The sequence below is a fragment of the Protopterus annectens genome, chromosome 13.part0 (genome assembly GCF_019279795.1).
Source record: "Protopterus annectens isolate FY-2018-M chromosome 13.part0, PAN1.0, whole genome shotgun sequence".
Classification (NCBI taxonomy): domain Eukaryota; kingdom Metazoa; phylum Chordata; order Ceratodontiformes; family Protopteridae; genus Protopterus; species Protopterus annectens.
The window spans coordinates 743,490,412-743,517,794 of NC_056747.1; the positions used below are offsets into that span (position 1 = coordinate 743,490,412).

General features: G+C 45.3%; 1 protein-coding gene across 4 annotated transcripts in view; it reads right to left on the minus strand.

Annotated features, from left to right (window-relative positions):
* Positions 1-27,383, minus strand: part of PHF12 (PHD finger protein 12) — a 1,235,756-nt gene that overhangs the window by 1,034,839 nt on the left and 173,534 nt on the right. For all 4 annotated transcript variants that reach the window (XM_044054432.1, XM_044054433.1, XM_044054431.1 and 1 more), the window contains exon 4: positions 7,739-8,114. In XM_044054432.1, coding sequence (XP_043910367.1) covers positions 7,739-8,114 — 376 coding nt within the window. The remainder of the gene's footprint in view (positions 1-7,738; positions 8,115-27,383) is intronic.

Consider the following 27,383-nt stretch of genomic DNA (forward strand, 5'->3'; position numbering starts at 1 on the left):
TCCATAGATGGTACCTTTTCCACAGCTCTCATTCTTAATAATTGAGATATTTGCTTTAGAGCTTCTGCCCTTTGAGTAGGTGGTAGGTTTGGCATTCCTCTCTTTCCTGGTAGAGTATGGAAATGGAACCTGTAACCTTGGTCTATAGTTTGCAAAATCCATTTTTCCCTTGTGATGCAATGCCAGTTCTTTGAAAATAAGGTTAGCTTTCCGCCAAAGGGTACTTCCAGTTGTTCCCTGGTAGGCGGTGCCACAGCCAAGTCACTGTGATTGTGTTGTTGTGGTGGTGGTGGCTGCGTCCGTGCTTCGCTGGTTGTTACCTTGCCACTGGCGTCCCCTGTAGGCACCCCTGGATTGGTTTCTGCCTCTCTGTGTCTTAGAGGAGTCCGGAAAGGACCAATTCTTGGAGGGCCAGTTCCTGCTAAACCTTGGAGGTTGAACCTGTAAGAAATCTTTCACTGTTTGTACAGATTTCACCTTCTCTTCCATCTTTTTTAGTACCTGCTGTGCAGGGGAACCAAATAAATTGATTTTGTCCATGGGTGCATCCAAAAGCTTTGATCTGACATGGTCTGGTAATGCCTGCTCTTTCAACCATGCAGGTCTCCTGATAACTGTGCCAGTCATGGCTGATCTAAAGGAAGCCTCCAGTGCATCATAGCCACATTTTAAAGAATGGTTACTAACCTGCTGTATGTTATGTACCATTTCCTGAACATATTTTTTATCTAAAGATTCTTCAGAGGACAGCTTTTTAGTTAACTGGTCAAGCATAAACTCTTGATATTGAATCATATGAAATTGGCGGTTCAAAGCCCTAGCTGACAAAGTAGCAGAGGAGTAAACCTTTTTACCCCATCTCTCTAAGGACCTGGATTCCCTTTCAGAGGGAGGGTTTTTAGTAGATGTAGTTGCTACAGCTTTAGGGCCCTGGGAGATAGTCTCTGGATCTGCAAAAGGAGCCTTGTATAAATGGTGATGAGTGTCCGGGACCCTGTAGAACCTATCGGGCTTAGCAGGGGCCGGAGGTAATGAATCAGGAGCAGTGCAAGCATCATTAAATGCATCATCTGCAACAGAAAGAACTGGAGGTATAGCTAAAGGCCTATGTTGTGGCAAATGTAGAAAGGTCCTAAGCCTTTTTCTGGAGTCTGAGAAATCTTGGCCCTGCCACTGAAATTGTTCCCTCATAGCATGCAAGGTTTCCCCAAAGGAAAATTCCTCAGGTGGAGAGGCTGAAGGAATGGACTCTTCAGCATCAGAGTCTTCGTAAGGGGAATAAGGAGGGTCTGTATGTTCTGAGTCATCAGAGGAATCATCTGTGGATACTGGCTCAGGGGGCTCTGCTCTAGGCCTCTTCTCTGGAGGTGGATGAGAGGTCCTGTCTGGATGAGGCTGGGATCCACGAATTAAAGAAATGAGATCCTCAGCCAAAGAAAGCATATGGGAACTGGTGCTGGGCCTGTGAGAGGGGGGTTTGGCAGGCACCGTTTTTGAAGCTTTGGCTGCTTTAGCCCTGGCAAAGGCCTTAATAGACATGGCTGCAGGAGGACTAGCAGCTCCACGTGCAGGGGTTGAAATATCCAAGGGAATAGTGTCTGATAATTCCTGAGAAACCGCAACAGAAGGTTGGATTTCAGAAGCCGATTCCACCAGGCTAGAAGAGGCCTCGGTAGAAGGCATGTTTTCGGCTGGGGGAAGAACCGCTTGCTCGGTTTCAGCCGAAACAGAGACACTCGTGGTTGGCTTAACCGCGGTTTCGGCCGAAACCGCGGACCGCGAGTGTCGGTCCTTTTCCCTGCGTTTTTTGGTAATTTGTGAAGTCGGAGGATCCGACGGCATGATATAAGCAAAATCAGAGCCGAAAAACTGTTCTGCAAATTCCGACCGAAGTCTAAGCGTCCGTCGGTTAAAAGAAGCACAGGCTAGACAAGCTGCTACGTCGTGGTCTGGGCCTAAACAAGGTAAGCAGTAAGAGTGGAAATCTTTGAGGTATTTGTTTCCCACAAGTTAAACAGTTATTCACTTTTTCTGACATCGGCTGAGGCAAGAAAGAGTCCCAAACGGGGTACTTAGCTTTTTAGAAGTCTTGGAAGTAGTATTCGGTAGTAGTAATCTCTGGTTCTGACCGACCGGCACTTGCGAACAGCTTCTGCTTCGGGCGCCACGCGGCAAGAAAGACTGGGGAAAATGGCGTCGGCTGATGCCTTTATACCCGAAAAACTGCAGCTATGACATCGGGTGAAGTGCGACACCAGCCGAAGCCAGACCCAGACTTTGGAATCCGGCCGACCGAAGGGCTGCCTGACGACAGGACTACCCATTTGTAAGGACTGCAGATGCATCCTTGAAGGACATCATAATGTTATGCAAAGATGCAATATTGATGAATCAAAAACAGTAGTTGCAAGCAAATACACCATAAAAGAATACCCCAAAAAGGTTATATGAAAAGTGTTTGTCATAAGGCCTGTCCTAAGAGGGGATGGAGGGAGGGAAACCAGGACTGCAGCTGTATGAGCACTCGAACATCTACATTTATGGTAGGTACAAAACTGTACTATGTTCATCGTGCATACAGCTGCAGTCATAACAGATGGGTAGAATGCCAAAGCTAAGTAAGGGCGGTAGGCACTAAATGGAACTAGGAGAGGCTAGGATGCCCTGCAGGACTGCTGTGGCAAAGCCCGCTCTAGATTTAGAGTATAGTGGGAGGTGATAGTGCTTGGAGAAAGTGTGCACTGAACTCCAGGTGGCTGCTTCCAAAATGTCCTTGGTAGGGACCCCCCTGAGGAAGGCTGCAGAGGTAGCTGTGGCTCTGGTGGAGTGGGATCTGATGCATGCAGGCACAGTTTTTCCATGAAATGAGTAACAAAAGCGTATGCAGTGGGCTATCTATTTTGAAATTGTCTGTTTGGAAATAGCCTTTCCTTGAGCACCTGCAGCATAGGACACAAAGAATTGCTCAGATTTCCTGAATGGCTTTGTCCTGTCCAAATAACGTAGCTGTCTGTGAATGTCCAAGGAATGTAGTAGTCTTTCCCCTTTGTTTTGTGGATTAGGATAAAAGGTAGGTAAGGGGATAGTCTGATTCAAAGCTACACTGGATACTACCTTTGGCATAAAGGTAGGGTTGGTTCGTAAGGAAACTCTGTCCTGATGGAAAATGATGAATGGTTGCACAGCCATGAGGGCCTGTAGCTCCGAAACCCTGCGTGCTGAGGTGATAGCCAGAATAAAGGCTGTTTTCCATGACAAGTACTGTAACTCTGTTGAAGAAGTTGGCTCAAAGGGAGGAAGGGTCAGCTTTTCCAATACGAAGTTGAGGTCCCAAGCAGGGACTGGTGGTTTCCTTGGGGGTTTTATATTCTTTGCCCCTCTGAGGAACTGCCTTAAGAGAGGATGAGAGAATAAAGGAGGATCTGTGTTGCATTGTGCAGAAATGGCTGAAGCATGGATCTTGATGGAGGAAAAGGAAAGTCCATTGTTTAACATCTCAGCTAGGTACTGTAAAATTTGAGGTATATTTATTACCCAAGGATTCTGTCCCTTTTCTTGATTCCAGGCACAAAATAGTTTCCATTTGGCGAAGTAGGCCTTTCTAGTAGAAGGTCTTCTGGCCTCCAAGATGACATCCTGCACCTCCTTGGAGAGGAGAAACTGTTGGGAAATCAAGGAATTCTCCATGCAGCTAGATTTAGAGTTTTGAGATGGCTGTGAAGAGTTTTGAAGTTGTGCTGGGACAACAGAAGAGGGACTAGAGGTAGGATCCATGGTGGGGAATGTGTCAGGCTCTTCAGGAGCGGATACCAGTGTTGCCTTGGCCAGACTGGAGCAATGAGAATCATTTTCGGCCTCTCTGCTCTTGGCTTTTAACAGAACTTTGGGCAGCAGAGGAAGAGGCGGGAAGGCATAGACTGTCAATGTTGCCCAACTGAAGGAAAGTGCGTCCACTTTCCAGGCCTGTGGATGATAGGTCCTTGAACAAAATGTTTTCAACTGGCAATTTCTGTGGGTAGCAAAGAGATCTATGTCTGGCTGTCCCAATGCCCGAGTTATCTTTGTGAAAACTTGAGGATGCAACTTCCATTCGTGTGGATCTGTCATATTTCTGCTTAGGTTGTCTGCCAGTGTGTTTTCCTTCCCTGGCAGGAATTTTGCCTGAAGTTGAATTTGCAATTCCAGTGCTGTGTTCCATAGGGTCATGGCTTGCCTGCACAGGGGGTATATGAATGAGTTCCCCCCTGTTTGTTTATGTACCACATCACTGTGATGTTGTCTGTCCTTATCAATAGCTGGCCTGGATGCAGTAGGTCTTTGAAGGTCATAATAGCCTTTTGCACGGCTAGCATTTCCTTTTGGTTGATGTGAAGGTACTTCTCTTTTCGGGTCCATTTTCCCTGAATGCACTGATCTGTCATGTGTGCTCCCCAGGCGTAGTCTGAGGCGTCTGTTGTGATTATTTGAGTTGCTTGAGGTACACAGAAAGGAAGACCTGTGTTTCTTTGGCAAGCTTGAGCCCACCACATAAATTCCTTTTGAAGGCATGGAATGAGTGGTATAATTGCTTCCAAGCTGTGGCTGTGTTGAGACCATAAGTTTTTTAGGTACCACTGAAGTTCTCATATGCAGCTTTGCACATGGGATTAGTAGGATGCAAGATGCCATGAATCCCAGAGCCTGCAGGACTTTCCTTGCAGTTAGCCTGGTGTAAGTTGCCATTTTTCTGAAGTATTGAGACAGTTGCCCTTGCTTGTCTGGCGTGAGGTAGGCCATCTAGGTGGTTTTATCCAGGCTGGCACCCAGGAAAATTATTTGTTGAGAGGGTATTAGTTTTGATTTCTTTTTGTTGACTGAGTATCCCAGGAAGTTCAACAGTTTTATTACAAACGCCAGGTGCTGCAGTAGTATGTCCTTGCTGTCCGCTTGGATCAGGTAGTCGTCCAGATATGGGTAGATTTGTATCCCTTGTAGTCTGCAGAAGGCGATTACTGATGCCAGGCATTTCGTAAACACTCTGGGCGCAGTAGATAAGCCAAAGGGCAATGCAGAGAATTGGTAATGGGTTGAACCTGCAAGAAATCTGAGGTATCTTCTGCAATCTTGTCTGATAGGGACATGCAGGTATGCTTCCTTGAGGTCCAATGTTACCAGCCAAGACTCCTTGCCCAGCATGGGAAGAAGCTGCTGTAATGTGAGCATCTTGAATTTTGGCACCTGTAGATATGTGTTTAGGATGGATAGGTCTAAGATAGGTCTCCAATCTTTGTCTTTCCTTGGTACCAGGAATAGTCTGGAATAAAACCCTTGACCTTGTTCTTTTGCAGGTACCTCTTGAATTGCTTTCATGTCCATGAGAGCTGAAATTTGTTTTTGTGCCTCTGCCCTTTGATTTTGTGGCAGGTTTGGCATGCCTCTCATTTTTGGAAGGGTGTGAAAGTGGAATCTGTAGCCTCTGTCTATAATGTCCAGAATCCATTTGTCTTTTGTAACAATATTCCAATTTTTTGAGAATAATGTCAGTTTTCCGCCCAAAAGTGCTGCCATTAAAGCTTTGCTTGGCAGGTGTAGGGGGAAGTCATTGTGTTTGTTTTCTAAAAGACTGTGATCTATCTTCTCCACCTCTTGGGGTTGGTGCTTGCCACTGTCTGGCTCTGAAAGATCCTTGAGGATGCCCTCTACCCCTTGGATGCCTGTATCTGCCCCTTTGAGATCTGTCCGTGGCTGGAAAGGACCAATTTTTTGAAGGCCAGTTTCTGCTGAAACGTGAAGGCTGTACCTGCAGGAAATCTTTCACTGTTTGCATTGATTTCGCTTTTTCCTCCATTTTCTTTAGGACCTCCTCAGCTTTAACACCAAACAATACATCTTTTTGAAGAGGTGCATCTAATAATTTAGCTTTGACATGGTTTGGTAAGGACTGCTCTTTGAGCCAAGCATGCCTACGTATAACAGACCCCGTAACAGCAGCTCTACATGAGGCCTCTAAAGTATCAAAACCACACTGCAAGGTAGGTTTACCCACTTGCTCTGCACCATGCAACAAATCCTGCAACTCTTTTAAATCTGGTTGTTCTGGTTGTGTCATCTTGCTTTTCAGCTGAGATATCAAAAACTGTTGATACTTTAGCATATGGAACTGACCGTTTAATGCCCTCATGGTTAAAGTGGCCAAGGTGTACACCTTTTTCCCCCACCTTTCTAATGCTCTGGAATCTCTCTCTGAAGGTAATGGGTGTTTAGCAGTAGAGGCCTTAATTCCCCTTGGGACCCTGTGAAATTGTTTCTGGGTCAGCAGTATGGCTTTTATATAGGAACTGGTGAGAATCAGGAACCCGGTAATACCTGTCTGGTTTAACAGGAGCTGGAGGCAAAGAATCTGGATTAAGGCTGGCTTCTGTGTACACATCATCCAATATATCTAAAACAGGAGGGATAGCCAGAGGCCTATGCTGGGGGAGCAGAAGAAATTCCCTGAGCCTTTTCTTGGAATCTGAGTAGTCTTGGCCTTCCCAGTGAAAGTGTTCCCTCAATGTATGCAGGGTTTCCCCAAAAGAGAAGTCCTCAGGGGGGGGGAGACCGAGGGGATAGACTCTTCTGCATCAGAGTCTTCGAATGGAGAATAGGCATAATCCTGGTCCTCAGATAGTTCTGAGGTAATAGAAGCTTGATCTGAGGAAAGGTAGTCTTCCTCTAATCTGGGCCTTTTGTCAGAGGGGGGTTGAGAACCCCTGATAAGAGTAATCAAATCCTCAGCCATTTTAAGCATCTGTTTTTTAGGCATGGTGCCTTGAGAGGGGGTCTGAGGAACCTGTTTTTTGGTTTGCATGGCTGCTTTAGATTTAGTGAAGGCTTTAACAGAGAAGGAGGAAGGCCTGAAGACCCCTTGAGAAATGGCAGGCCTGTCTAAATTCTGAGTTTCCCCGCCAGGAGTGGCGTCGGTATCTGTAGTAGGAATGGGGGCCGAGGCGCCTGCGACCTCGGGTACTGAAGACACCGGTAATGCACTGTCATCGGTACTCAGGGGCTGCATAGGCACCTCGCTGAGTACCGGAGAACCGGTAGTCGGCCTTAGCGTGGTTTCAGTAGGAGGTGCGGACCTCGTATGTCGGTCCTTATCTTTACGTTTTTTTGCTCAAAACTTGAGTCAGAGTATCCGACGACATAATATAATTAAATTTTTTGCCAAAAAAATGAAGGGCGAACTCCACCCGACGCTTAATAGTGCGCTTGTTGAATCTAGCACAAAAACGGCAGGCCGAGACGTCGTGGTCTGGGCCTAAGCAAGGTATACAGAAAGAGTGGAAATCCTTATGCGGTATTTGCTTCCCACATGAAATGCAATTATTAACTTTGTCTGACATCGGTCTGAGGCAAGAAAAGTTTCCCCAACGGGGTACTTAGCTTTCAAGAAGACTTCGGCTGAAATACTTTCGTAAATCTCAGGAGCTGGCCGACTGGCACTTGCGAAATGCTTCTGCTTCGGGCACCACACGGCAAGAAAGACTGAAGAAAATGGTGTCGGCTGCCTCTTTTATACCCCTGCCGCAATGACGTCAGGGAAGAAGCGACGACAACCGACGCCGGACCTAGACTTTGGAATTCGGCCGACCGAGGACCCGCCTGACAGCAGGATAACCCATCTGTTATGACTGCAGCTGTATGCACGATGAACATCCAGCATAGAGTTTAAACGCTTTACCAAGAATGCATACTTACAATCTGTAGGCATATTTACCTGGGAGTGCAGTGGTACATGCAAGGTCATTAGGGAGCTGAAACTGCGTAGGGTTCTTCTCCATGGCTGCTGCAATCAACAGCTCAAAAGGGCGTTTCAGCTGTGGTTGCATGCAGTCCAGTTCCAAGACTGTGGTGGGGTCATCATCCACATCAATCAAGTCCTCATCTGAATTTGGAGTTTCTGTGCTAGCACTAGATGTTGGTGTTGTGGGTCGACTTGTCCTCTTTTCAATGAACTTTGCTTGTGCAATGGCCCTGATCACAGTTCCTTTCTCCAATACATCAAAGTCATTTGTTGGGGAGATGGTTCTTCTGGTGGAGTGCTTGTCCATTACACCATTTAGCTGGACAAACTCTTTCTTTTGTTCACGTTTCTGCAAAAAATAATAAATGTGTTAAATATTGGTCAGACTATCACTGCAACAAGCTGGCACATGTAGAAGTATGACTGTCCTACTGCAACACTTTTCTTAAACAAGACAGCTGGTGGTACTCTTTCCAATGCTTTTAGAAGGACCATCAAAAAGACAACAGCTTAGATCCTCTTACACTTAAAACACTAGCTTATGCTTTGACATCAGTTCTTCCAATTGAGAACTGAAACACCGTCAAAGCTTATCCTAAAACTTAGTGGACACATGGCAGAGAAAGCAATCCTAGGCAGGACTCCAGCAGTGCTGCCCTGGCCCCACGGCACAAAGATATAGTCCGGGCTCTGCTCCAGCTGACTTGTGTTCAGCTAGTGGGAACAGTCGGCAGGAGGAATCAGGCAGGGGAGGATGCGAGTGCGTAATGCAAGTTCACCCTTTCTTGGGAAGGGACACAGCTCAACTCACTGCACTGGTGACACTTACAGGACTACAGGTGTACTTGCCAGAAGGAAGGAGCCCGGCATGTCCATGCAGAGAGAGACATGCCACATCGCCTGAAGATGATGTATGCACAATATAGCATAAATGTATCTTCCAAAATTAGCAGGCAAAGGGATTCTAGTCTCCAGCAATTAATGAGCCAAAGGAGCCGTCATCTCCATCAGAGGAATGAATGGGTTAATCAAGTGCAGGAAGGGGGAGCCACTGACCAGATCCCAAGGACACGCACACAAAAAGAGGGGTGGGGTCTCCCAAGCAGTTTAACCAGATATGACTTTCTGTTCATCAATCAACATTTAGTTAATGGCAAGTAGATAAACCACAAATAGCTGGGCCACATGAAATGCATTTCACTTCACCAGTTAAGTGTTTTTGACAGTTGAGTGTTAACAGTTAAGCTTTGGAAAAATAATCATACTCCAATGTAAAAAAAATGTCTATGCAATAACTGCACAAGGACAAACACTCCAAGACAGTAACACTATTGCTGTAATACTACTACTGCTACACAGTACAGCCCACAAGCTTCCCCAGATCCTCTTCATTTCAGGTTCCAGAAGGTACAGTGCCATAAATGATACGAGGTCCTTTGCCACTCAAATAAAAAATAAGTAGTATAGCTAAAACAATATTCCACAGTGCACTTCCAATGCACTGCCGAGTCATGTGGGAATGCATATCAAGAGTGGTATGAAGAGATTCTCTATAAAAAAACAATGTGTTCAGCTATGGGATAGAGGGATGAAGCTATGACTGACTCCGACAACCAAAGATCAATTAATGGCTTGGGAGAGGAGCCAGACAAGAAAATTACAGGTGAAAGGTAGAGGTCAGCTAAACCTCTTGGCAGCAGGGAGGTGAGCCAACCTATTGCAATGTCAACATCTACTGGAAAGAAATGCACAGCATGCAGCACTATGTGCTTACACATCCAAATGGCAGCCTCCATGGGGCATGAAAAGGATTGTGCTTGCTTGACACAGTAAACACTTGTGTCAACTGTGAGATACAGTGGTCAACACAAAAGTTATGCACTTGCATTAATTTTTTGTTTTGGTTTATGGGTTCTTTGGCGAATACTAAACTAATGACCACTGGGGCCTTTATAGGCAAAGCCAAATATCCCAATTGTATCCAGCAAGTTTGTCTATCTATAAGGTTATTTAAGGGGTATATATAAGCTAGGGCAAGATTTACAAGCTGCTTCTTACCATTAGAGACAACGGTGCTAGAACACCGGTGCATTTCCAATTTCCTCAGCCACTGGTCATAGCTTTCCTTGAATTAGGTTACGGAAGAGCTCTGCTTCAGACGGATTGGAAGCCCCATCCAGAGAAGGTGAATACTTGGACAGACATACCAGTCCTTGCAAAATGTCCTATTTAAGTCATAAGCAAAGTTTAAATCCTTAGATGAAGTAACTCCATTTTGTGGATACACAAATAGTCCAGAGTGGGATCCAAGCAAGGATGCCTTGTATGCCAAGCATAAATCACTTGTGAAGCCTGCAGAAAACAAGAGTATAGAGATAGGGCTTTGAGGTAATCTGCAAAGGACATGCTGTTTACACCCTGTATGCTTTGTTAGGAACATCTGTGGACGTTTCCATTGTTGCACGTGCCTGGACAGGTACGTATCAAAGGATGGTGTATTAAATGATGGGCCTGATAAGACCCAAGTACAGTGGAAAGAGGGCTTTCTTGAACCTACATACCACGTCCTTGCTTATAAGTTGCACAACATAGTAGAACTTCCTTACTACCTTAAGCACGTGTTGGTTAAAGACACGTTATACGTACCAAAATCCCTGACTATTGGTTCTACTCTAAGGGGTGTGTTATCAAGGACTTGGCTTCCTAGGGTGGCTGACTTCCCAAAGGGTATTATGCACTTCTTGGCATCAGTTATTTTTGTCAGTATTAGCTATTCCTGTAGGATGTTTGTGTCTTGGGAGAATTCAATGACTGCTCATACTTTGCAGTCACCCAGAGGCTCTTGACATTGAGCTTTACTTCCTAGAAATAGATGTAATAAAGGAGCAGACACAGCACATAGCCAAGAGGAACTCCGGTATTGACTAGCCTCTTGAAGTGAAGGTGGTTTCCCCTATCCTAACTTCCTGGATCTTATCTGAAAGCCAGCTGGCTACACAGTGCATAACGCAGGGGTTTATGCCAACATCCATGAGTTTGTTTACAATGCCAGAGTGGGTACTGTATCAAATGCCTTAGCTAGGTCATGATAGGCAGTATGCACCGTCTTGCCCTCATGCACTGCCTTGGTGAAGTTCACAAGTCCTCCAGGGTGAGTAGACATGATCTGCACTTGAAGAAACCAAACTGGGTTGGATCTATTGTTTGAAAGTTTTCTATGTCCTTATTAACCATTTCCATGATAATTCATTCCATGGCTTTGCATACGAGACTAGCAAGACTTATAGGTCTATAGTTCCTAAGGTCTGTTGATGACCTGCCCTTGTGCAGTAGGACGACAGCTACAGTTCTCCATTTGCATGGCACATAGCCTGTGTGGAAGCTATGGCTAAAGAGCAACTTCGACAGTCTTGATATGCCATCCTACAGGCTACTTAGGAGGTGTCCTGGAATATTGCTGGGGCCCAAAGCCTGTGTGGAAGCTATGGCTAAAAAGCAATTTCGGTGGTCTTGATATGTCATCCATCAGGATACTTAGAAGTGTCTGGAATATTACTGGGGCCCATTAATGCAGTGTTTTTGGCCTTAAGAGTGTGCATCAAGGACTTGCTCACTAGTGACAGTTTTAGGGGGTTGTTTGATGGTACTTCCTGAGGAGAGGTGGGGGGGGGGGGTAAAATTGGAGCTGAATTTGTCAGGCAGCTGATTTGTTATACTTTCTGGCTACATGTACATGGCTCCATTTACAAATCAGTTCTGCACACTGCTGTTTGCTACCTCCGAAGTTTTTCAGACATAGCTAAAAAAGCCTTGTGGTTGTCCTTTGCCTAGGATGCTACCTTCATCTCAAATTTGGCTTTAGTAGACTTAAACTGCCCTCTAAGTTTTTTGTTTAAATTGATGTGAATGCATTTGTCATGATGGACGCAGCATTTCCTAATCTTTTTTTCTTTGTTGTACAAGCTGTTCATGTTTGTATTCAACCAGGGTGGTTTGTAGTTTTTTTTTTTTTTTTTTTTTTGGACTTAGTTCTGGGCTTATTTCTGGTAGGCACAGCTATCTGTATGCATTTATAAACACAACTGTATATGGTGTCTGTGAATAATTCCTCATAAGTAACTGTGTTCTCTAGGTTTGGAGGGAGGCATGAAATTATGACAGGTTATTACTTGGCTCTAGATGATTGTCACTGCTGACATGACAACCCAACCCCATGTGCAAAAAAATGGGAAAAAGGGGTTACAGGTGGCTGGATGGATCACTTGGTAGTAGTAAGCTTCTGCTTTACCAGAAAGGCTCATCCAGACTCTGCTACACTTTGCTGTGAAGGAAAGGTTAGTTTGCTTTTATTTTTTGTATTACTGTATTGCCTTTCTATATTTTGAATACTGTAGTTTGTTTTCTTTACCTTGTGTTTTGCTTGCATTCTGTTTTAACAGCATATTAAAACTTCAAAAGAGACCACAGCTCTCTCTGTTCTGAGTCAGGCAGAATTTTTTCCCACCCTCCCATCCATTTAAGTTGTCTTGTTAAATACCACTGTCTTTCTAGTTGCCCGCCTCTTATGTTAATCTGACCATATCTCATTTCTCTCTACTTTCACTGGCTTATGTGAGTAATCACAAAATCATCATTTTTGAAATCCCACCCCTTCAATTATTTAAATTTATTGGCCAGCCTACAGTATTTCATAATACCAAAATACAAAAGTGACCACCCCTTTCAATCCATCTTGCTGTTTTAAAAAACAGTAACTCTCCACTAAACCTTAACTTTTTAAACAGGTAAAACTCAAGTTACCTACTTTCACATCTAACTTCTCTAGTGCACACTGCAGAGTGCATTCTTTTCAATCTTACCTTTAAGCATCCCTGTGACTAGCACTTTCTCTAATACCTGCTGGAAAGCACTACGAAGCCTTAAACTCATACAAACACTGAACTCTCCTTGTTAACAAGGAGAAATTAATAGTGGGCACTAAACAGCCTATAACTGCAAAGTACCTTGCTAAGGAAACAGCTCCTATACTTTACAAAGAAAAAAAAAAGCCCCAAACCAGGCATGTCCAAGGGTCAGCTTCCGGTGATTTCTCCTGTCCAACTGGTGAATCTGGGCATACTGGGGCAATGCAGCAATTGCCTCATGTACACAGACAACCCTCTCCTCCTACCACCCAACACTACAACCTGTGAGAGATGCAGTTACATAGTCAAAATGGAAGCAAAGCTCTCTCCACCCAAGATTGTGCTAAACAGTCAAGAGGAGAAGGTTAACACCCACACTACACCTCAAGCAACACATAGCCCTTCTAAACCCGCACCACCAACACCCACATATAGCAACACTAAATCCACATATGCAGAGGCGCTTAACTGTAACCTGCCCAATGAAGCTGAAACGCGAACAAACACCAATCACAACCAATGTGTCACATAGTTCACAACACCAGTGTGCCACCCAGCAACAGCCCCTAAGGCAAGACAATGTACCTAACACTTTAGTCATAGGTGACTCTATAGTCCGGCACACTGATGTCCCTCTCACCAGGTTGAATAAGGAGAAAATTACAGTCAGCTGCCTGTCGGGTGCCAGGATCCGCCACATAACGCATGCACTCAAGTCACTCCACAACAAGTACAAATATGACTCTGTCATTGTCCATGTTGGAGTGAATGACTTGAGACGTACCTCCCTGGACTACATGAAAAGAGACGATTGGAAGAGCTCTCGGATCATGTGGCCCAGGCAGGTATGACCCTAGCCCTGAGTAGCATCCTGCCTTCGCCCAGAACAATACCACAATATAAGGATAAAATGATTGACTTCAACAATTAGCTAAGCTGATGGTGTCATTCAAAGGGGATCCAGTATCTGTCTGCCTGGGATGACATGATTGACAGACCACGATGCTTTGCCAGAGATGGTCTGCACCTGTCGCCCCTGGGATTCAGGTTACTGGCTAAGGCTCTTGCCACCCCTATAGTGCCTTTTTTAGGCAAACTTCAAAGGACAAAACCACCACTGTAACAGGTACAAGCATGCAAAATCTGAAGGCAATGCTACTCAATGCTAGAAGTCTAAACCTCAAAATGCACTCTCTCGAGGCACTCCTAAAAATGGAGAACATCGATATCTGTGCAGTAACTGAGACCTGGTTCAAGGCTCCAGAGAGCACCCCTGCAATACCAGGCTACAACTCTTACCACACTTTTCGGCCACCAAACCAGGACCGAAACACTAAAGGTGGAGGAGTGTCAATATTCACCAAGGATATTCACACCACCAGGCTAGTTGGCCAACACAATGCGTCTGAAATTCTCCAAGTGCAGCTAACACTAGGTAAGACTGCAATTCAAATTGTAGCTTGCTACAGATCCCCCACCATACCCCAAGATTCTCACTACACCGTTCTAAACATACTGGAAAATATTAAGATAGAACCAAACACCCTAATACTGGGTGGTTTTAACTACCCTGCCATTAACTGGGAAAACTACTCATGTCCCAACACCTTTGCGCAACGGTTCTTGGAATTCATAAATTCCAACGCCCTGGATCAACTAATCCATAGTCCCACCAGGGGCTCCAATATCCTAGACCTGGTCATTACCAACATGGGAAATCAATGATCCATACCTATGGTCACCCCCTCGTTAGTCAGGTCTGACCATAAGCTAATCACCCTTAACATCCACATCCCACCCCACCCCCAGTAAAGAAACCACCATAAAAAACTTCTCCAAAGCCAACTTCATGCTACTCAAGTCAGAAGTGACAAACTTCATGACACCCATGCAGACGGGAACTGAAAGTTCAACTGCTGAATCCTACACTAAGGCACTGTACGAGCACATCCACTCATGCATGAATCGTGCCATCCCAAATAGAACCAAAATGCTCTCATCCAAAGAAAGGAAGCCAATCTGGTGGTCCTCTGCCATAAACAAACTTTACAACAAAAGGAAGAAACTTTTGCAGAAAAGAGGAAAATCCCAGGATGCAAAAAACTCCCTTACTAGCCTCAGTAATAAACTGAGATGCCTCAAAATCCTCCAAAGCTAGTTACGAAAATAAAATTGCCAAAGATTCCAAAGACAACCACAAAGCATTCTATAACTATGTCAAGAATCTAAATGGCAATGCTCAGATCTGCTCTGAGCTAAAACAGATGGCATTAAATATACTGATCCGAAGGATATTGCCAATATCCTGGCAGATCGATTCAGTGCCAACTTCACTCCCCCCTCACCCAATAAATGGCCCATCTCAATACCGGAAGATTGCCAAATTCCAGTAATAACGGCCACACAGGTACAAAATGCACTCTCTAAAGCCAAGAATACAGCATCCATGGGACCAGATGACATCCCGGGCTGTGTACTACATGAACTACAATATGAACTGGCACCTCACCTAAGTGTCATGTTTAATCATAGCCTCACCTCAGGTTTCGTGCCCACTGAGTGGTGCAGAGCTACAGTTATCCCAATCCACAAGGGGGGATCCACCTTGCATCCCGGAAACTACCATCCCATCAGTCTGACAAGCCTTATCTGCAAGGCCATGGAGCGTATTATCATGGAACTTATAAGCAAAGACATTGGCAACCTTCAAACACTGGACCCCACCCAGTTTGGGTTTGTGAAGGGCCGATCTTGTCTCCTGAACCTGATTGACTTCTTTGAATCAGTCTCCAGAGCCATGGACAAGGGTAAGGTGGTCCACACAGCCTATCTAGACCTTGCCAAGGCCTTTGACACCATCCCCCACTCTGGAATCATAGATAAACTTACTAAGTTGGGCATTAATCCCTATGTCACCCAATGGGTTGCTAAATGGCTTACTGATAGAACCCACACTGTAAAAGTAGCCGACTCCAAATCCAGCTCCAGACAAGTGACAAGTGGAGTACCTCAGGGTTCAGTCCTGGGGCGCTCTTGTTTGGCATCTACTTCTCTGAAGTACAAGTCAACACTAAGGGACTCTGGCTAACAAAGTTTGCAGATGACTGCAAACTGGGAGCCATTATTGAATCCCCAAATGATGTGGATACTCTACAAAGGGCCTTACAGAAACAGATGCTTGGTGCCAGAGCCATGGGCTCAAGCTCAATGCCAAGAAATGTACTGTTATCCCCTTTGGGAAAAAACATGTATCCATGAATTACCATATAGGTGGCAGTACACTAAACACAGAAAGTGTGATAAGAGACTTAGGGACACAGGTGGACAGTGGTCTCACCTTCGATAACCACATCGCCACAACAGTCAGGAAATCCTTCTATGTGGCACACCTCATCACGAAGGGATTTTCATCCAGAAAAAAGGAGGTCATTGTCCCACTGTACTCATCCCTCATTAGACCCATTATAGAATACAATGCCCCATTTGGTATGTACCTCTCAAGACATCTGCAACAACTGGAAAGGCCTCAGAAATACCTCACTAAAAGAATCACAGGCCTGAAGCAGATGCCCTACGCTGACCGCCTTAAAAAAAGTACAGTTTTGTACCTACCATAAATGTAGATGTCCGATAGATATGCAACTGCAGTCATAACATATGGGTTGTCCTGCCTCAGGCAGCCCTCGGTCGGCCGGATTCCAAAGTCTGGGTCCGACGTCGGCTGATGTCACATTTCTCTCCGACGTTAGAGCGGCTGGAGTATATAAGCATCAGCCAACGCCATCTTCTTCAGTGTTTCTTGCCCCAGATGCCAGGTGCCCTCCAAGGAAGGCTGTAATCAAATTGGAAGACAATAACAGGTTTCCATGCAAAATAAATAAGCAATAAACAGATGCACCATAACAGATATCCCCAGCTAAGGATAGCAGGGAGAAGAGTGGACCCAAGGCATAGAGGGGAAGGAGGGAGGGAAAACCCGACTGCAGTTGCACATCTATCGGACATCTACATTTATGGTAGGTACAAAACTGTACTATGTCCTTCAAGAATGCAACTGCAGTCATAACATATGGGTTGAATACCATAGCTTAGCTGGGGGAGGTGGTATGCTCTAAGAAAAGGATGGTGTAGCTATCAATCCCTGCAGGACTGCCGAAGCAAAGCCTGCTCTGGATCTGGAGTATAAAGGGAGACTGTAGTGTTTGGAAAAATGTATGCACGGAGCTCCATGTAGCAGCTTCTAGAATGTCTTTTGTAGGCACCCCTCTTAAGAATGCTGTAGAGGTGGCTGTAGCTCTGGTGGAGTGTGGTCTGACATTGGTTGGCACACTCTTTCCATGAAAGGAATAGCAGAATCTGATGCAATGTCCAATCCATTTTGAAACTGTCTGTTTGGAAATTGCTTTTCCTTGTACTCCAAGGGGCGTAAGCTACAAAAAGCTGATCAGACTTCCTACTGGTCTTGGTTCTGTCTAGGTAGTAGCGAAGTTGCCTGTGTATGTCCAAAGTATGTAACAGTCTTTCCCCTTTGTTCTCAGGATTGGGAAAGAAAGTAGGCAGGTGAATTGCTTGATTTAAAGAAACGGATACCACTTTTGGTAGAAAGGTAGGGTTGGTTCGTAAGGAGACTCTGTGAAAGGTTATGAACGGTGGTATTGCCATTAAGGCCTGTAATTCCGAAACCCTTCTTGCTGAGGTAATGGCCAGCAGGAAAGCTGTCTTCCAGGAAAGAAATTGTAAATCCACAGAAGCTGCTGGCTCGAATGGAGGTAGTCAATTTTTCTAGGACAAAATTGAGATCCCAAGCTGGTACTGGTGCCTTTCTTGGGGGCTTTATATTCTTGATCCCTCTAAGAAATTGCCTTAACAAAGGATGTGAAAATACAGGTGGATCAGTGTTGTACCTAGCTGAGATAGCTGAAGCATGTATTTTTATGGAAGAGTATGAGAGTCCGTTATGTAGCATATCTGCCAAGTATTCCAGAATGAGTGGGATGCTCAAAAGTGATGCATCATGACCCTTGTTGGTATTCCAAATGCTGAATCTCTTCCATTTGGCTGAGTAAACCTTTCTGGTGGATGGTCTGCGGGCTTCTGTTAGTATCCGCTGGACTTCCTTGGAGAGGGGGGTAAATTGAGGTTATTCATGGGATCTCCCAAGCTGTTAGCTGTAGCGTCTGGATGCTGGGATGAACTGTCCTGAAGTTGTGTTGAGTCAAAAGTTGGGGCCATTGGGGAAGGGCACACGTTTTGCTGTGACATATGCTCCGTAGTAGTGGGTACCAGTGTTGTCTTGGCCAGTCTGGAGCTATTAGGATCCCCTTTGGCTGCTCTGATCTTTAGTAACACTGTGGTCATCAGTGGCAGAGGTGGAAATGCATAGATTATTTGGGAGCTCCAGTTGAAAGAGAGAGCATCTATTTTCCATGCTTGTGGATGATATGTCCTTGAGCAAAACTTTGGTAGGTGATGATTGAGGTGGGAGGCAAATAGGTCTGCGTCCGGCCTGCCCCATGTCGAGGTGAGTTGTATGAAGATGTCTGGATGTAACCTCCATTCGTGGGGGTCTAGGAAATTCCTGCTTAGAATGTCCGCCAGAACATTGTCTTTGCCTGGAACAAACTGGGATTGTAATTGTATGTTTAAGCTCAGTGATTTTTCCCAAAGATTCATTGTCAGTCTGCAAAGGGGGTAAGAATGAGTGCCCCGCTGCTTGTTTATGTACCACATCACAGTGGTGTTGTCTGTCCGTATTAGTAAGTGGCCTTGTTGAAGTTGTTGTCCGAAGGCCTCGATGGCATGCATTACTGCCAGCATTTCTTTTTGGTTGATATGCAGATGTGTTTCCTTTGGAGACCATTGTCCTTGAATACATCTGCCCTCCATGTGCGCCCCCCCATCCAAGGTCTGAGGCGTCTGTGGTCATGGTCTGTGTTATCTGAGGTTTTTTGAATGACATACCTGTGTTTGACTGGCTTGCTGTGGCCCACCATAGGAATTCCTTTTGAAGACATGGAATGAGTGGTAAGATTGCTTCTAGGTTGTTGCTGTGCTGAGACCATAAGCTTTTTAGGTATCATTGAAGCTTTCTCATGTGTAGTCATGCTAGTGGAACTAGGAGAATGCAGGATGCCATGTAACCCAGGGCCTGTAGGAATCTCCTTGCAGTCATCTGGGTGAGTTTTGCTAAACTTTTGAAGTAATGAGTTAACTTCTTTTGTTTGTCTTCTGTCAGGTAAGCCATTTGAGAGGCTGTGTCTAGTTTGGCTCCTAAGAATGTTATTTGCTGGGATGGCTGAAGTCTTGACTTTTGAAAGTTGACTGTGTATCCCAGAGCCTGTAGCAAGTGTATGACATGATTCAAGTTTTTTGTCAAAATTAGTTTGTTGTCCGCTTGTATGAGGCAATCGTCCAGGTACGGATAGATTTGGATCCCCTGGAGCCTGCAATGAGCAATTACTGATGCCAGGCATTTCGTGAATACTCTTGGCGCACTAGATAAGCCAAATGGCAATGCTGAGAATTGATAATGCTCTGGCCCTGCAAGAAATCGGAGGTATCTTCTGCAACTGTGTCTGATAGGGACATGCAGGTATGCCTCCTTGAGGTCCAGAGTAATCAGCCAAGACCCCTTGCCCAGCATGGGAAGGGGTTGCTGTAGAGTCAGCATTTTGAACTTTGGTACTATGAGAAAAGTGTTTAAAGCGGACAAATCCAGTATTGGTCTCCATTGAGTTTCTTTTCTTGGAACAAGGAACAGTCTTGAATAGAACCCCTGCCCTTGTTCTTGTAGTAGAACTTTTTCTATTGCTTTGATCTGAGCAAGCAGAGAAATTTGCTCGATAGCCTCTGTCCTCTGATTTTTTGGAAGGTTTGGCATGCCCTGTTTTCTTGGCACGGTATGAAAATGGAACCTGTAACCGTGGTCTATAATGTCCAAAATCCATTTGTCTTTTGTCAGTTTGTGCCAATTGCTTGAAAACAAAGATAATTTTCCGCCCAAGGGAGCTTCTGTTTGCTCCTTGGTCAGCGGAAGTGGAGGAAAGTCACTGAGATTGTCCCTGCGGGGCAGGAGAAACCCCTGAGTCACTTCTTTGGTTTGTTGGTTGCCATTGTCGTCCCCTGTAGGATCCTCTGTATTGCCCTCTTCCTCGGGCACGCCTGTTTTTGCCCCTTTGAAATCTTTCAGGATTAGGAAAGGACCAGTTTTTAAAGGACAGTTCCTGCTGAATCTGGGCGGCGGAACCTGGAGGAAATCTTTGACTGTCTGAACTGACTTGGCTTTTTCCTCGATGGACTTTAACACATCCTTAGCATTAGCATCAAAGAGCTTGTTCTTTTCCAAGGGTGCATCAAGAAGTTTTGCCTTAACATGATCTGGTAAATGTTGTTCTTTTAGCCATGCATGTCTACGAATGACCGCCCCTGTCACAGCTGCCCTACATGAAGCTTCCAATGCATCATATCCACACTGTACAAAGTGATTGCTAACCTGCTGAGAATTGTGAACAGCCTCTTGCAAAGACTTCCTATGTAAGGGTTCAGGAGAGGCCAATTTTTTCTGTAAATCATCTAACAGGAAATCCTGATATTGAAACATGTGAAAGAGACAATTGAGAGCTCTCATAGATAAAGTAGTGGAGGTGTAAACCTTCTTCCCCCATCTCTCTAAGGACCTTGCTTCCCTGTCGGAAGGCAAAGGATTTTTGGAGGTGGTAGCTGAAACCCCTTTAGGCCCCTGGGAAATAGTTTCTAAATCAACAGCATGGGCCCTAAAGAAATGAGAATGGGTCTCTGGGACCCTATAGTATCTGTCCGGCTTCACAGGAGCAGGAGGAAGAGTATCAGGGGTAACTCTGGAGTCAGAGTATAGATCATCCAAAACATCAAGCACAGGAGGTATAGCTAAGGGCCTGTGCTGTGATTTTTTTAAGGAAAGTTCGAAGGCGCTTTCTGGAATCTGAATATTCCTGGCCTTGCCACTGAAAATGCTCCCTCATGGAATGCAGAACTTCCCCAAAAGAGATATCCTTAGGAGGAGAGGCCGAGGAAATGGAGTCCTCTGCATCTGAATCCTCATAGGTCTGGAAGGGCTCTTCCTGGCTTTCGGATAGAACAGAGTCCTCTGAATCTTCAGAAAGAGGGTCAGTGGGTTCAACCCTGGGCCTCTTATCAGGAGGAGGCTGGGATCCTCTCTCAGGATGGGGCTGGGAACCTCTGGATCAGGGAAATTAAATCTGCGGCCAAGGACATGATTTGAGTGTCAGGAGTGGGCTGAGGTAAGGTTTTAGCAGTAAGATGCTTGGTCTTGCTGGCTGCCTTAGCATGTGTGTAGGCCTTGATAGACATGGATATGGGAGGCCTAGCCGCTCCACGTGCAGGAGTGACCTTATCAACAGCAATGGTCTCAGGCAATTCCTCGGTTTCAGTATCCGGAGGAAAATCAATAACTGGCGGAGTGGCCTCCGGTATCGGAGGTATCGGTAATGCGGTGTCTTCGGTTCGAAGCGATGGAATAGCCGCCTCAGAGGGAACCGGGGCACTCGCGGTAAGTTTTGGCGTGGTGTCGGTGGAAGACGCGGACCGAGGATGTTGGTCCCGGTCTTTTCGTTTCTTAGGAGCATGCATTGTCGGTAGTTCCGAAGGCATTGTATAATTAAATTTTTCGCCTAAGTCTTCAGCGAACTCCGCCCGGCGCCTGAGTGCGCTTGTTGAAGCGAGCACAGGCGGCACAGGCCGAAACGTCGTGGTCTGGGCCAAGGCAAGGGAGGCAGTAAGAATGGCAATCCTTATGAGGTATTTGTTTACCACAAGACAAACAATTATTTACTTTTTCAGTAATTTCCGACATCGGCTGAGGCAAGAAAAGGTCCCCAATGGGGTACTTAGCTTTTTTGATGACTTCGGTTTCGAAGAATACAGGAGCTGACCGACTGGCACTTGCGAACTGCTTCTGCTTCGGGCACCGCATGGCAAGAAAGACTGAAGAAGATGGCGTCGGCTGATGCTTATATACTCCAGCCGCTCTGACGGAGAGAAATGCGACATCAGCCCAGGACCCAGACTTTGGAATCCGGCCGACCGAGGGCTGCCTGAGGCAGGACAACCCATATGTTATGACTGCAGTTGCATTCTTGAAGGACATCTCCAGCTATACTCTGTCGCATATCGTCTACTCAGAGGTGGTCTCTGCTTAACATACAAGGCCATGTCAAACCCAGAGCTGTTGGACATGCTACACTTAAAGAAATCCCTATCCCTCAGAGCTCCACGCTCCACGGATCTAAACCTTGTCATCACAATAACCAAAACATGCTGGAGGGATAGGTTCCTGACCCACAGACTCCCCAGACTCTGGAATAGATTGCCCATACATGTCAAGCAGAGTGCCTCTTTGGACCTCTTCAAGAGGAACCTTGACGATTGGATGGGAGAAAGGAAATTCACCCCAGGGATCACGTCAGTCGCCCTGCTAGTAAATAATGTGGGAAGAAATAGCCAGGGAATTGTTATGGCTAGGCTTGTATAGGCCCTAGGGCTGATAGCCTAGTACCAACCTATGAACCTATAAGTTTGCCGCAGAACAGATCTTAAATGTTATAGGGTTAAGTGGGGTCACAGAATTTTTTTTCTTTTCACAAGTGAGACAGAGGACCAGTAGGGGCACAGTGCTCCTCCATATTTGCGATTACCAGTTCAAGTACTTTTGCACCCACAGTGACTGTAATGTCTATCTGGACCAAAGTGTTTGTGTTTACATAGTCCAGGAATCTCTGGGCCTATATGTTTGAAGTCATTTAAGTATCCCAGTTTATAATGGAGTAATTGAACTTTCTTATTAATATGGTACTGGGTTGAATGGAGAGGTCATCTAGTAAGTCAAAATATGAGTTATGGGTTTCTTGAGTCATACAGGGTGACTTTCAGCTTGCAAGGATACAATGCGAGACCCTGCCTATGGAAATCTGGACATGGAGTTGTTCAAGAGCATAGCCCTGTTTGACCAGTCTTGGGGCAAGTTTATTGTTGACATATATTGAGCCACCTCTATCTGTGGTCCCTGTTTATGAAGTAGTTGACCTGATGTGTGGAAAGAATTACAGCTCTGTACTGCTGGAGTACGATTCTCAACTGGTAGGTATCAGATCCCTATGGATTTGACATATGCAGCTCTAGACTTATGGACCTCAGGCTCTTCCCCTACTCATAAATCTCCTCCATCAACAGAATACCTCAGATCGTGTTTGTCTGCCTTACTCAGCAAAATATTTAGTAATCAAACCACGGATATACACCAAGGATACAGACCATGGTTGTAATAAAGACAAGGCTTCAGGTACAGTGCAGTCAAATGGGAGCCTAAGGAAAGTGAAAGTTTGGCAGGATGCTTGAGGGAAGGAAAGCTGAAGAGGAAAACACAGAGCTAGAGTTATAGCAAGTACATAATTTTCATATCAAATGCAATCTCTCCTGTCCATTCTCAACTGATGGGACAGAGTCCCTGGTTACTACAAACCTGGGAGGTCTCATGAAAGGATATCCTGGAGGATAGTAAAACCAAGCAAGGTCCTACTTCTGGAATGTAAAACCAGCTTAGAGTGGGATATGAATGTAAGCACTGTATACCAAAGTAGCCTATGTAGAGATGTTATCAATAGGCACCCTAGAGAAGAAGGCTGTAAAAGTGACCACCACTGTGGCAGAATGAGCTTCGAGGTTGATGCAAGGCAAGGGCAATCCTCTTTCCACAATCAGACTGGAGAAAAAAAGTACAGTTTTGTACCTACCATAAATGTAGATGTCCGATAGGTATGCATCTGCAGTAATCATATATGGGTTGTCCTGCCTCAGGCAGCCCTTCGGTCGGCCGGATTCCAAAGTCTGGGTCTGGCCTCGGCTGATGTCGCACTTTCCCCGACGTCAGAGCGTCTGGGGTATAAAAGCATGAGCCGACGCCATTTTCCTCAGTTTTTCTTGCCCCAGATGCCAGGTGCTCTCTAAGGAAGGCTAAAATTTGGAGAGATGCATTTTAAACAAATCCAAACATGCACAGTACTATAAAAACAAATACACCATAATAGATCCCCCTAGCTAGCTACAACAGGGGTAAGCACCCAAGAAATACCACAGAGGGGAAGGAGGGAGGGTAAACCTGACTGCAGATGCATACCTATCGGACATCTACATTTATGGTAGGTACAAAACTGTACTATGTCCTTCAAGGATGCATCTGCAGTCACCACATATGGGTAGAATACCATAGCCAATCTGGGGGTGGAGGTACTAAGTAAAGGATGGTGTAGCTAAAATACCCTGCAGGACTGCCGTAGCAAAGCCTGCTCTGGATCTGGAATATAAAGGTAAATTGTAATGCTTGGCAAATGTATGCACGGAGCTCCATGTAGCAGCTTCTAAACTGTCCTTGGTAGCCACCCCTCTTAGGAAGGCTGTGGAGGTGGCTGTGGCTCTCGTGGAATGAGGTCTAATGTTAGCTGGCACAGTTTTTCCATGAAAGGAGTAACAAAAACGAATGCAATTTCCTATCCATTTTGAAATCGTCTGTTTGGAAATTGCTTTTCCTTGTGCCTAAGCAGCATGTGCTACAAACAGCTGGTCAGTCTTTCTGTAACTTAGTTCTGGCCAAGTAGTAGCGCAACTGTCTGTGTATGTCCAGGGTGTGCAGAAGTTTCTCCCCTTTGTTTTGTGGATGTGGGAAGAAGGTAGGCAAGTGAATAGCTTGGTTCAAAGATACCCTGGATACCACCTTTGGCATAAATGTAGGATTGGTTCTCAATAAAACTCTGTCCTGATGAAAAATAAGAAATAGCTGTACTGCCATTACAGCTTGTAACTCAGATACTCTTCTTGCTGAGGTTATGGCCAGAAGGAAGGCAGTTTTCCAAGACAGAAACTGTAGATCTGCAGATGTTGCTGGTTCAAAGGGAGGAAGTGTTAGTTTTTCCAACACGAAGTTAAGGTCCCAAGTAGGTAGAGGTGGTTTCCTTGGAGGATTGATGTTTTTGATTCCTCTTAGAAACTGTCTCAGGAGAGGATGAGAGAAGACAGGTGGATCAAAATTGTATTCTGCTGAAATTGCTGAGGCATGTATCTTAATGGAAGAGTAGGACAGGCCGTTATGGAACAATTCTGCCAAATATTCCAGTATGTGTGCCATGTTCATCACTGTCGCATCTAGGCCCTTTGTTGTGTTCCAAGTGTGAAATCTTTTCCATTTTGCTAAATATGCCTTCCTTGTGGAAGGCCGGCGAGCTTCCATAATAATATCCTTCACTCTCTGGGATAGCTTATCCTGAGGAGGAGTCAAGGTATTTTCCAGGCAGTTAGTTGCAAGGTTTTCAGGTTGGAATGCAGAGTCTTGAAATTGTGCTGTGTCAGTAGAAGTGGCCATAGGGGGAGAGTCCACGGTTCCGTATGTGACATTCTCTTTAACAGTGGGTACCAGTGCTGTCTTGGCCAGTTTGGAGCTATCAGAATCACTCTGGGCTGCTCTGTTCTGATCTTCAGTAAGACCTTGGTCATTAATGGGAGAGGTGGAAAAGCATACACTGTTAGAGCTTTCCAGCTGAAGGAGAGAGCGTCCACTTTCCATGCTTGTGGGTGGTATGTCCTTGAGCAGAATTTCTTCAGTTGATTGTGGGGGGAGACGAACAGATCTATTTCCGGCCTTCCCCATGATTGTGTTATGAGTAAGAAGATGTCTGGGTGCAGCATCCATTCGTGTGCATCCATGATATTTCTGCTTAAGCTGTCTGCCAGTATATTGTCTTTTCCTGGCACAAACTGGGACTGCAGCTGTATATTGAGTTTCAAGGAAAGTTCCCATAGGTTCATTGCCAGTCTGCAAAGAGGGTAGGAATGGGTGCCTCCTTGCTTGTTTATGAACCACATAACTGTGGTGTTGTCTGTCCTTATGAGTAGATGGCCTTGATGAAGAAAAAGTTTGAAGGCCTCGATTGCATGCATCACTGCCAGCATTTCCTTTTGGTTTATGTGCATGCGTAGCTCCCTTTGTGACCATAGCCCTTGGATACATCTGCCCGCCATGTGTGCTCCCCAACCTTGGTCTGAAGCGTCCGTAGTGATAGTTGGGTTGGCTCTTGGCTTGCTGAAGGGCAACCCACTGTTCGACTGGCAGGCTTGAGCCCACCACAGAAATTCCTTTTGGAGGCATGGAATGAGTGGGATCAAAGTTTCTAAACTGTGACTGTGCTGAGTCCATAAACTCCTTAGGTACCATTGTAATTTTCTCATATGCAGCCTTGCTTGTGGAATCAGAAGAATGCAAGATGCCATGTAACCCAGGGCCTGCAGGATTTTCCTTGCAGTCAGCTGAGTTTGTCTTATCAGATTCTTGAAGTAATCCGGTAGTTGTTTTTGTTTTTCGTCCGTGAGAAAGGCCATTTGGGTGGTTGTGTCTAGATCCGCACCCAGAAAAGTTATTCTTTGGGATGGAACAAGTCTTGATTTGTGGATGTTGACTGTATATCCCAAGGCCTGCAGTAGGTGGATGGCATAATCAAAGTCCTTTAACAAAGTTTGCTTGCTGTCCGCTTGTATAAGGCAGTCGTCCAGATATGGGTAAATTTGAATCCCCTGAAGTCTGCAGTGTGCAATTACTGATGCCAGGCATTTCGTGAATACTCTGGGTGCAGTAGATAAGCCAAAGGGCAATGCTGAGAATTGATAATGCTCTGACCCTGCAAGAAATCTGAAGTGTCTTCTGCAACCTTGTCTGATAGGGACATGCAGGTATGCCTCCTTGAGGTCTAGAGTCACCAGCCAAGACCCCTTGCCCAGCATGGGAAGGAGTTGCTGTAGTCAGCATTTTGAATTTTGGCACAATGAGGTAAATATTCGGTGCGGACAACTCGAGAATAGGCCTCCATTGATTTTCTTTTCGTGGAACAAGGAATAATCTTGAGTAAAATCCTTGGCCTTGTTCTGAAAGAGGAACCTTTTCTATAGCTTTCATTTGTATTAATTTGGAAATTTGTTTCAAAGCCTCTGCCCTCTGATTTGGTGGCAGGTCTGGCATGCCTTTTCTTTTTGGCAATGTGTGGAAATGGAACCTGTATCCTTTGTCTATTATTTGCAGTGTCCATGTGTCCCTTGTAATGCTGTGCCAATTTTTTGAAAATAAAGAAAGCTTTCCGCCCAAAGGTGCTTCTAATTGAGCCCTGGTCGGAGTCAAAACAAAGTCATTGAGTCTGTCCTGGTGTAGCAGTTGTAGTTCCTGCACTACCTCTCTGATTGGGAGGCTGCCATTGACGGCCTCTGTAGGAGCCTCTAGCTTGCCCTCTACCTCTGGCACGCCTATTCCTGCCTCTCTGAGATCTGTCCGAGTCCGGAAAGGACCAATTCTTAGTAGGCCAATTTCTGCTGAATCTCGGTGGTTGGACTTGCAGAAAGTCTTTGACTGTTTGCACAGATTTTGCCTTTTCTTCAAATTTCTTTAAGACCTCTTGAGCCGTGGAACCAATAATTTTTGCTTTTCCATAGGAGCATCCAAAAGCTTAGCTTTAACATGGTCTGGCAGAGATTGTTCCTTCAGCCAGGCATGCCTACGTATGACTGCACCTGTCATAGCTGACCTACATGAAGCTTCCAATGCATCATAACCACACTGCAAGAAATGGTTAATAACCTGCTGGGAGTTATGTACCAGATCCTGAAGGGATTTGCGATCAAGGGGT